Source organism: Heptranchias perlo, chromosome 16 (assembly GCF_035084215.1).
Source record: "Heptranchias perlo isolate sHepPer1 chromosome 16, sHepPer1.hap1, whole genome shotgun sequence".
Lineage (NCBI taxonomy): Eukaryota > Metazoa > Chordata > Chondrichthyes > Hexanchiformes > Hexanchidae > Heptranchias > Heptranchias perlo.
This window is the reverse complement of record NC_090340.1, coordinates 44,690,527-44,702,688: the sequence shown is the minus strand read 5'-3', so window position 1 is coordinate 44,702,688 and position 12,162 is coordinate 44,690,527. Positions and strand designations below refer to the sequence as shown.

Genomic DNA, 12,162 nt, shown 5'->3' with positions numbered 1-12,162 from the left:
TAGAAGCAGTATTCTGAGATGAGGGGAAAATCTTTGTTTATGCAATCATTCTTGAAAAGATCAGCTAAAGATATTAGCTGATGCAGGATAGTTAACATAACCAGCAGTAAAAGTGACCTAGTGTTTGGCAGAAACAATGGCAAAATGTGCAAGTATCATCTGTCGACTCGAACTTTTGGTATTTTAGATTTGGAATCTAAAAATTTCAAGATGTCATTTCAGCTATTAAAAGAAGTAAACTTGACAAACAGAATGCAGCATATGTAGTGAAGATATTTCAGAAAAGGCATGTTAGAAAAATTCAGGCATATGGTATAATAAGAAATGTAGCAGCATGGATAGAAAGTTGGCTGATGAACAGGAAACAAAGAGTTAGTGTAAATGGGTAACAAAGAAAATGTTGGAAGCACTTCCCAGCTCAATCAGCATTAGTCCCACATTCCTGATTCTTGGCCACCAGTTATGGAGGGGGCCGGGCAAGTCGGAGAACCTCATCGGGGGTCTGCTCCTGGCCATGGTGGTTATCCACAGGTCCAGGTTGGACTTGGTCCATGGGGGTGGCCGCTCTGGCTGGCTGCCTGCCTCTCTTCTGCAAACTTGTCCGTGCCCTGGAGAAAGAGCACGCAATATCCGCCGGTACGCTTGCGGCCTTCTGCGACTGATGGACATGGGTGATAATATAAGTTTCCTTTGTTTTACAGTGTAGTTTTCTATTAGTTGTGCCCCTTTAAAAAGTGGGCACTTTTTCATTTGATGAGTGGGGCAACCCCATGTCTCTTTATTTTTTTATTCGTTCATGGGATGTGGGCATCGCTGGTGAGGCCGGCATTTTTATTGCCCATCCCTAATTGCCCTTGAGAAGGTGGTGGTGAGCCACCGCCTTGAACCGCTGCAGTCCGTGTGGTGAAGGTTCTCCCACAGTGCTGTTAGGAAGAGAGTTCCAGAATTTTGACCCAGCGACGATGAAGGAACGGCGATATATTTCCAAGTCGGGATGATGTGTGACTTGGAGGGGAACGTGCAGGTAGTGTTATTCCCATGTACCTGCTGCTCTTGTCCTAGGTGGTAGAGGTCGCAGGTTTGGGAGGTGCTGTCGAAGAAGCCTTGGAGAGTTGCTGCAGTGCATCCTGTGGATGGTACACACTGCAGCCACAGTACGCCAGTGGTGAAGGGAGGGAATGTTTAGGGTGGTGGATGGGGTGCCAATCAAGCGGGCTGCTTTGTCCTGGATGGTGTCGAGCTTCTTCAGTGTTGGAGCTGCACTTATCCAGGCAAGTGGAGAGTATTCCATCACACTCCTGACTTGTGCCTTGTAGATGGTGGAAAGGCTTTGGGGAGTCAGGAGGTGAGTCACTCACCGCAGAATACCCAGCCTCTGACCTGATCTTGTAGCCAGAGTATTTATATGGCTGGTCTAGTTAAGTTTCTGGTCAATGGTGACCCCCAGGATGTTGATGGTGGGGGATTCGGCGATGGTAATGCCATTGAATGTCATGGGGAGGTGGTCATTGCCTGGCGCGAATGTTACTTGCCACTTATCAGCCCAAGCCTCTCTGTTGTCCAGGTCTTGCTACATGCGCGCTCGGACTGCATTATTTGAGGGGTTGCGAATGGAACTGAACACCGTGCAATCATCTGCGAACATCCCCATTTCTGACCTTATGATGGAGGGAAGGTCATTGATGAAGCAGCTGAAGATGGTTGGGCCGAGGACACTGTCTTGAAGAACTCCTGCAGCAATGTCCTGGGGCTGAGATGATTGGCCTCCAACAACCACTACCATCTTCCTTTGTACTAGGTATAACTCCAACCACTGGAGAGTTTTCCCCGATTCCCATTGACTTCAGTTTTACTCGGGCTCCTTGGTGCCACACTCGGTCAAATGCTGCCTTGATGTCAAGGGCAGTCACTCTCACCTCACCTCTGGAATTCAGCTCTTTTGTCCATGTTTGGACCAAGGTTGTAATGAGGTCTGGAGCCGAGTGGTCCTGGTGGAACCCAAACTGAACATCGGTGAGCATGTTATTGGTGAGTAAGTGCCGCTTGATAGCACTGTCGACGACACCTTCCATCACTTTGCTGATGATTGAGAGTAGACTGATGGGGCGGTAATTGGCCGGATTGGATTTGTCCTGCTTTTTGTGGACAGGACATACCTGGGCAATTTTCCACATTGTCGGGTAGATGCCAGTGTTGTAGCTGTACTGGAACAGTTTGGCTAGAGGCGCAGCTAGTTCTGGAGCACAAGTCTTCAGCACTACAGCCGGGGCCCATAACCTTTGCTGTATCCAATGCACTCAGCTGTTTCTTGATATCACATGGAGTGAATTGAATTGGCTGAAGACTGGCTTCTGTGATGGTGGGGATATCGGGAGGAGGCCGAGATGGATCATCCACTCGGCTCTTCTGGCTGAAGATGGTTGCAAACGCTTCAGCCTTGTCTTTTGCACTCACGTGCTGGACTCCGCCATCATTGAGGATGGGGATGTTTGCAGAACCTCCTCCTGTTAGTTGTTTAATTGTCCACCACCATTCACGACTGGATATGGCAGGACTGCAGAGCTTTGATCTGATCCGTTGGTTGTGGAATCGCTTAGCCCTGGCTATAGCATATTGCTTCCGCTGTTTAGCATGCATGCATGTAGTCCTGAGTTGTAGCTTCACCAGGTTGGCACCTCATTTTTAGGTACACCTGGTGCTGCTCCTGGCATGCTCTTCTACACTCCTCATTGAGCCAGGGTTGATCCCCTGGCTTGTTGGTAATGGTAGAGTGAGGAATATGCCAGGCCATGAGGTTACAGATTATGCTGGAATACAATTCTGCTGCTGCTGATGGCCCACAGCGCCTCATGGATGCCCAGTTTTGAGCTGCAAGATCTGTTCTGAATCTATCCCATTTAGCACGGTGGTCGTGCCACACAACGCATTGGATGGTGTCCTCAGTGCAAAGACGGGACTTCATCTCCATGAGGGACTGTGTGGTGGTCACTCCTACCAATACTGTCATGGACAGATGCATTTGCGACAGGTAGATTGGTGAGGACGAGGTCAAGTAAGTTTTTCCCCTCGTGTTGGTTCACTCACCACCTGCCGCAGGCCCAGTCTAGCAGCCATGTCCTTTACGACTTGGCCAGCTCGGTCAGTAGTGGTGCTACCGAACCACTCTTGGTGATGGACATTGAAGTCTCCCACCCAGAGTACATTCTGTGCCGTTTCATTAAGAAAAGTTGTCTGTGGAGAGAACAATTGATGTAATGTTTTATTTTTAAAATTTATTCCTGTAACATTACTATTTAAGAGGCAACGGTGCCCTCCTGTGGATAAACTAAGAATAACAGACAATACTGTTAGCAATGCAGTACTACCCATTGCTTTCAAGGGATTGGGACAGTGACAGCAATACCAACTCAAGGATTTTAATGTATTATTAGTTGAACACCTGTTGCATTGCACACAGAGAGTCTAGACTATGATGAAACAAGGTTAGAGGATGGTATAATTGGTCCAGGGTGCACAGATAATTCAGTTAACATTTCAAGTCATACATTCTGTCCTTATTTTTAAATCATTGTTATAAGTTCTTAAGTTTATATTTCTAATGAAACCGGTCTGTGTAAGCCTATTATGCAGAACTACATTCTCCTGGTAGTGGTGCTGCTGCAGTGCCACTGGGGAGGGTTTACTTAAGCAGTTTCCATTGTAAATGTAGAAATAGGAATTTATATTGGAAAAGTGGACAGGAAGTGCACACAGAGGTAAGGTTTTTAATATTGATCGATTACAAGAATTAGAAAATGCTTCAGTAAGTAATACCATCCTATACATTCATACTGTAGAAATATTATACTTTAAAGTCAATGTTTGAAATAGTATTACAAAGTGCTTTTTGACATAATTGTTGACTTATTTCAAATTTTAAAGTTCCACCTTGACTAATATTTTTGATGTGCTTTAAATAAAAGCCATATATAATTTCCCTCTTTATTCTGCATTTTAACTTACAAAAAAGTTCAGTGCACCAGCAACACCAAGAAACTTAAGGTCTACACCTGACCTTCCACTAAAAATTGAATTATCCAACAATTTGAATTAAGTAATGTAATAACATAGCAAAGTGGGAATTGTGTGCTTAAGTTTAAATTTTCATAATGACATAAGTGACTGAATTGAGTAGATTGTATTTGATTTAAGGGAATTAAGCAACTGAAGATCCTTTTCTAAAAATTGAGTAAAACTGAAACATTTTAGAGAATTACTGTTGGCTGCAACTGTACCATCTTAAGTTTTTAATATAACTTACATTTTCTTGCTAAAGTTCTCCACATAATGTTGTGTAGATTTCCATTATCTGCTGCTATCTTCAGTTTTACCACAGGTTTGTACCTTCAGATGCCACTGTCAAAATTTGCTTTTTGTGTTGTCTTCCATTACTACAGCTCCATTTGCTTTATCTTGTGCTGAGTTTTACTGAGAATGGGATAAGTACTGTGCTCTTTGCTTAAAGAAAAAAAAAATGTACTCCAATCAGAATGAATAGAATCATGAGGAAGATGAGTGTTTTTGGTGTCACCATTGTATAGGTTCGGCTAGTAATTAGAAAAGTCTTCCTTATGATTTCATGTTCTGTTTTTACATTTCTGCTCCCAAAACTGTGCCCACTGTTAAGACTTGTGTCTTTGAACTGCAAAAGTTTAGGTCCCAATCATTAAAATCAAATATTTGTATTGGTTACATTCTAAAATATTTAAGGTTGCAACATTGCACACATTACTTTATATTTCACTCTTAAATACCAGTTATCTGCCTAATTGCTGATTGTAGGTCTCTTTGAAATAATATATCACTCAACATCCAGATTTCTTACCTATTTAGGCATTCCACTTGCGTACAGAAGACATTTTACTGCATGCACACTCACTAAATTTGTCTTGTGCCAAATAGTTCATTCAAAAGGCACCATTAGTATAGATACAGCATAAAAATGCCAAGAGGTGCTAAGCTCATTTCCTTTGTGTCAGTAGATGGGGCTATAATGTTCCCATCCATATGGAAAATTCAAGTTCAATGTTTTGATCAAGAGGGGAGTTGGATATGTTTAAAATTTCATTTCTAATTGCTGAAAAAAAAGTGTTTTAAAAACAATTGGTATCAATTGTGTCAATGTTCTTACTTGCAAAATCTACTAGACTCATGATCACTTTGCTGTCTATTTAGATCAAGCAAGCAAAGTGCAGCTCTTTAGAACCCTTTTCAAAGTGTGTGGGCTACCATCAACAGAACTAGACTGTACCAAAGTTGTACTCTACAGTACATGTGGTTGGTCCCAAAATCCAAAAGGTCTTTTCTGATCCTGTATATTCCTACAGGCATTAAACATTAAAGCAGTATAACTCAACTTGTTGCTGGATACATTTGCTGAGCCATTATAGGAGCACAGTGTCCTAAAAATCAGCCAGTCTGAATGGCGATTAATACCAAAATTGCAGCAAGGATTCACTGAACATTTAGAAACACCAACACTTTCTCAATAAATTTGTAATACATCAGACATATATCATCATTTTGTAATCTTATAGGATCTCCACCAGAAATTAGGCAGAATTAAATGAGCAGAAGATAGTGCGCACCATGGCAGGTACAGTTAATACTGTGCTCTTTATTCAAAGAAAATGAGGATTGGTTGCACTATATGGGCCAAAGGCAGGTATATGGAGTTAGATCACAGATCAGCCATGATCTTATCAAATGGCTGAATGGCCTACTCCTGTTCCTATATATCCCATGCTGCTTGTTCTTCCCTCCATGTTCAGAAGATAGAAATTAATTAAGTTAACATTGTCAAAGCAAAAAAAAAGTTTTCAAATCAAGATTTATTGAACTCCAGCATACATACAACAGCACATATTATGTAAGGTCTTGAATATTTGAAATTCCAGATTTTTTTTAAAAATACAAAACCCTTGTGACAATACATTTTGCAAAATATTTAAAACTAAAAATGTTCAACATAAACTAGAGTTACTGATGGGAAGTAGCAGCATCCTTGCATACGCAAGAGTAACTCCATATGAACTCCAAGACAGCACATCAGCACTATATTAAGGATTGTCTGAATAAAATATCCTAACGTTGTTTAAAAATGTAATTCCATACATCATTCCTTCACTGAAATCTTTGCAAATTATCTCCATTCCAAAGAAAACAGTGGAAAAGAAATTACATTGGTTTATGCTTCAAATTGATCCAACCACATCTATATTTAGCAGCTTGTCAGAAATTGGTTAAAATCAGCAACATGAGCATAATCCAATTTTTTGTTTTTAAGGTTCATAAGGAAATAGCACTAATATTAAATGACCAATGATAAATGATCTTATGACTTTGCTGAAGTTATGATCTGGAATGCACTGCCTGAAAGGGTGGTGGAAGCGGATTCAGTAGTAACTTTCAAAAGGTATTCAGATCTTTACTTGAAGGGAAATTTGGAGGGCTATGGGGAAAAATGTAGGGGAGTGGAACGAATGCATCGCTTTTTCAAAGAGCCAGCACAGGCACAATGGGCTGAATGTAGAATCATACATCACAGAAGAAGACCAAAGTCCGTAACTGTTGCAGAAGTAAAATAAATTAGTTGTGTAGTTATTCTGAGTGTGCTTGGCATAGCTCATGCCATACAATGAACATAAAAACAAAGTCTGCAGTTGTGGGTACAGACTTTACACTAGCACAAAAAAGGTCAATGCACACTAAAGATAAATCAGTGCTTGTGGATGGTTGGATTTATTTTAAAAAAATCAATACCAAATATTTAGTCCATCAAGTTCCAGCTATGGCAGTTCAGATTTAATTCAAGCAAGATGGCAAAAATTTCACTTTTAAAAAAAAAAACTAGATTGCCCCCTTCCACTGCTGAAACATTTACTGTTGCTGCACTGATTTAAGATTAATAAAATTATGACAACCTATGAACACAAGAGCACCACTGTCTCAATAAAATCAAGTATTTAAAAAGAAATATTTACATGGAATAATAGGTTAAACCATCTCAGAGCAATGCAAAAAGAAAAGGTGGTACAGCAGGGGACAGGTAATCAGTTTAGAACTGGTCAGCGAGCAATAAATGAATATATCAATGTGGTAATTCTAGTTTGTTATTCTGAAGGGTTAATGTATTCAGCCATTATACATCACAATACAGGATCAATTCATAAATTTCTGCATGCAAAACATTTCAAATATTTAAACCTTCCAGTTAATTTTAGCACCAAATCTTGTATTTGGATTAATCAGTGTAAGAGGAAGGAAAGCTATTTGACTATACCCAACTTAGTTAAGGTCTTGCTCTTTACAGTACAGTCTAGGCAATCACAAAATTAAAGTTACAGATTAAAAGTTAATGTAAAATTAGACAGCCATGGGAATAAAGTACCAATCATCTGATTTCTCAATGAAATAGAAGAGAAACTGGCCTTTATCTTTTGGAGGATGATGGCTTTACAAGGACACCATGTAGCATAAGTAACAGTCACCTCATTAAATAGACCAAAACCTTGTTCTATACTGAAGTTACAAGCCACATTCTATCTTTACCCTTTTCTCACCAGTGTTAAATATTAAATTTCAATATTTACAAAAGTCTAGTGATGGTGGATTGAAACAATTAGAAAACTCACTTGGTGGGTAAGCAGGTACCTTTTGCTTCGGTGTTCTCCCCTCTTCTGCAGGCAGTTCATTATGTGGGGGTACCATTCCACTGTGACTTGATCCTTCATGACAGCATCACTGCTGAGCCCAACCTCAAAAGGTGCACTAACAGGGGTCAGTGTACTCAACCTGATTTTTCCCCTTTCTAGTCAGAAAGGAGGTCAATTGCCATTCTCCCCAAACTAGCAGAGATCAGTTAACTTAGCACAAATCAGGGATTGACCTAGGACCTGTTTTTATTTTCAGCTTTCCAACATCTGCAGTATTTTGCTTTTTGGACCTAGAATCTTCCTGGTCTGTATTGCTCAGTACTACACCACACAACGTACCTATTAATTGCCCACAGCAAACACGTATTACAAAGTTGTATTTCAGAACATATTTGGTAGCATTTTAAAATAAAAAATGTTAAATGTTTGTATTAGAATTACAAGTGTCTCCAATGGTTTAGAAATTTATGAAACTATTTCCAATTAGTGGACAACTTTCATCTCAGAGGCTAGGATTTATCATTTAGGATATCAAAAGTTACTGTTCCACTGTGTTCAAAAACCTATATGGATCCTAAAACATTTGAATACATGCAAAGTGATGCTCTCAATGTGAAAATCTAATCCTTACAGATAAATTTCCACCACATTGTAACAATTTAATTTTTTTACATTGAAGTTGCTACATTAAAAAGTACAAATTCATTAAAGAATTTATTCAGAATTTTTTTTTTTCAAATCAGCAATTCTAAATAAAAATTATCCATTTTCGGCAGGATGAAACAGTAGAGAGGGATGGGTTCAGCCCATGGCTCTTACATCTCATTTATTTTTACCCACTGAATTTTGAGTTCATCGTGAGGGATGTTAATGCATTAAGACAGAATTCCATCTCATTAGTCTGAGATGGATATGGATCTAGGACCTTGAAGTTCTCTACTTCACTGATTTACAAATGTGTGCCTTAGTCACTGAAGAGGCTCCCCACTACATAAAGTGTCACTACCAACAGGATGAGAATTCCTGTAAATTAAGTCCTAGAGACTCTGGCATGTTGATATTTTAAATGTAGAATGCTAATAAACTCACAACAGAACTCATCTCAAAGCACATTAGAGACAGTATTCTTTGAGTACATAGGCTTTAAAGACATTATAGGGTTGTGCTTTGCACGATAAACTACAATATTCAATTTACAATTCTACTTTTAATAGTATTGCCTTTTAATGCATCTATCCCACCAAGGACAACTCTAGGTAGAGTTTGTTCTGTATTGGTGTGACTAGAACATTCAAGTTAAATTAACATTACATTCATCAAGAGCCAGGACAATACCACAATTGTAGTATCTAGCTTTCTATGGACCACCCTTGAGAACATGTAGAAACATTAATAGTAATATTCAGTGTGCACAAAAGTTTTTTTTTTAAAAAGTGCAAAATACATCTAGGATATTTGTCCCAGAAAATGAAAAAGCTCATCATGAAGCTTCCTTTGATACTTAAAAGTTTGCTCTGTATGTTCTTTTGGATTTGATTTTAAGTCTATAGGTGCATTTTCTGGAACAAAAAATTAAAACATTTACATGTATACAAGAGACCTACTTTTGGAGCATTATTATCCATGAATGGGGGGTACTGGGCCTATCTAGGGATAGAGAAGAGCACCTGTAATTTTTTGTTCAATGAGTTAGTTGGAAGTGGAAGGGGTGGAAGGAGGTGGTGTGTAGGGGCAGAGCTGGGCACATAGTGACAGCATTGTTTAACAATTTGGGCTGGATATCAACCCAATTATACTATTGAATGGTTGTTGCATTGTAGTTCATCCTAAAAAATAGAAAAACAACCTTGTATCTTCCATCCTAATGAGAAAGCCATGAAAATCTTCTGAAGTGATCCTCAGATCAAAAGAGACTGCTGTGCTTTTACACTTCTCTACACAAAAGCTGACTTCCACCTGATCATTTTCCTGATTGGCACAAGCAACTTTCATTTGAACCAAAATTCTTTGATAAAAGCAGTAATGGATGCAAAACACATGCATGACACAAAATGTAGTAAGACAGATGCCAGGGTAGTGGTACAGGTTCAAAATAAAGATTGACATTTATTGTCCACTGAGGAAATAGTTTTTGCAACTTTAATTTGCACTTTCTGGTCATGACAACTTGAGGCTTACTTATTTGAAATCTCATACATTCTAAAGCTGTATACAAACTAACAGAACTGAATGTACTGTAGCCTTTGTACTGCATACTGATCTTTTTTTGGGTACAGGTGCCAAGACAAGTATAAATTAGATGGCAAAGACATTCCTCCCCTCTCTACTTTGAGGTAATTCAGGAAAACATGGAGGAAGTGGATATTAATGGGGCACAATGCCTTCCATTTTATATTAACATAACCAAAAAAAAGGGGAAATCATAGTGGATTTTAAAGTAAACCTTTCTATAGCACTACAAAAGCAATTTTACTCTGATCAGTACTTGAAAAAAAATCAACATTTCTAAATAGTGTTCAAATATAAATTAGTAATAACATTTAAATTCGAGTAATTCACTGTTGGAGTAAAATACCATTGAATTACTTTTAATTAAGAGATTGACCTGCTACTGGCATTAACAAGCAACAGATGCCAAAACAATTCAAGTCATAATATTTCCTGCTCTGAAGCAGGCTTCATGCACAGGATTTAGAAACCTGGACTCCAGTTCAAAAAAAACTTTATCGTGTGCACATATACATGAACTCAAAGTATTGTAAATATAAATGAATGTAAAGACACAATCCAATCAAGCTGGTGATTCCAACTACAGTATATGTTGGTACCATGATTTTCTGTTCAGTAATCAAGGATTTCAATGGTGCTATCAACATTAACCACTTTAAAAGTTGAATTGTATTAATAGTATTGGAAGAGTTTAACAACCCTACCAATATTATGATTGTCAGTAAATCACAGTAGTTCATTACACCAGACCAGTATAAAAAGTTTTGTTCCTATGGTATTCACATGAGTCAATGGCTTTCAAAAATAAATGCTCTGAATACATATGACATTTAAAATGTAGAACTGAAGATGCCACCTCCATTTCTCAAAAATTAGTCCAAATAAGCTGAGTATATTACTCAGTTCCAGAAGAATGGCCATAACAAAATGGTACTTGTTTTTAAATATAAAGGTCATGCTTGCGTTAAAACTGAATTTTCATTTGCCTTCTGTGATTTTACCTTGAAATAACATGTCCAAAGTTATTGAGTAACACAGTAGAGCAATAATTCAGCATGAGGTATGTAGCATGCTACATTGTTTTAAAGTGCAGTAAAATAATTTAACATAAAATAGGAAAAATGGACCACAAGATTCCAGTCAGAATTACACAATGTAACAGATCCATTGGGATTTGAGATCACTAGCTCATCAAAAGTGTGACTTTTACAGTTTGATACGAGTTCCTGCAGATTATGTGAATTCACAGCTACAGGAACTATCTTATTTTGTATCCTCTACTCTGCACAATCATATTTCCAACCCATATCTCAATATTTCTGGCATTTTTTTTCTCCCAGAGCTGGAACTGAAAGAATAAATTAGTTTTCATTTCAGAGGAAAAATAAAGTCAAGTTTCATAACTTTATGTTCATTTTAACAGACTGGGACAAGCAACATGAAGTTGGAATGAGTTCATCTCTGGTGTTGAATTCTGAGAAATATGAACTGACAGACTTGGGTCTAACTTCTGTAAACGTCTCTTTATCCGTTTTGCTTCTCTCTCTCGTATGAGTCTTGCTTGACGTTTTTCTGGTGTCTCATTAGCCCTTTTCATTCTCATAGCCTCCCGGTCACGTTGTAACCGCCTTGCCCTCTGGTCTTCAGACTCCTGCATTCTCTGAAGACGTTTAGCCTCACGATCTCTCAACCTCCGCATTTCCCTTTCCTCTGCCGATTCACTGGCACGTTTAAGTCGTTTTGCAGTCCGTTCACGCTCTAGTCTTTGCAAACGAACATGCAGGGGCTCATTCTGTCTACGGACCATCCACTTATGGACTGAAGTCTCTTGAGCCTCGATAAGATTTCTGTAAGTTATACATGTTTCACAGACAAACAGCATTCCTGCAGCTACCACTGTATTCCAGAACGGACCTGCTTCTTCACATACAGAAGTCCTCTCAGTGTTATCATTGATATCAGATTTTCCATCAGACAACTTCACACTGTAAATCCAACATCCCAAGCAGAAATCAGTGAGGATGTAGTGGCTTTTATAAGAACATAAGAAATAGGAGCAGGAGTGGGTCATACAGCCCCTTGAGCCTGCTCCACCATTCAATATCACGGCTGATCATCTACCTCAACTCCACTTTCCCGCCCTACCCCTTAGATTCTTGGGCTCTAAAAGGAATCATCGATCTCAGTCCTGAACATACTCAATGACTGAGCATCCACAGTCCACTGGGATACAGAATTC

The 12,162-nt window shown here is 38.9% G+C and overlaps 1 protein-coding gene across 3 annotated transcripts in view; it reads right to left on the bottom strand.

Annotated features, from left to right (window-relative positions):
- Positions 1-8,341: 8,341 nt before the first annotated feature.
- Positions 8,342-12,162, bottom strand: part of znf821 (zinc finger protein 821) — a 37,929-nt gene continuing 34,108 nt past the window's right edge. For all 3 annotated transcript variants that reach the window (XM_067997499.1, XM_067997501.1, XM_067997500.1), the window contains exon 5: positions 8,342-11,908. In XM_067997499.1, the coding sequence (XP_067853600.1) occupies positions 11,335-11,908 (574 nt within the window). In that variant the 3' untranslated portion in view covers positions 8,342-11,334. The remainder of the gene's footprint in view (positions 11,909-12,162) is intronic.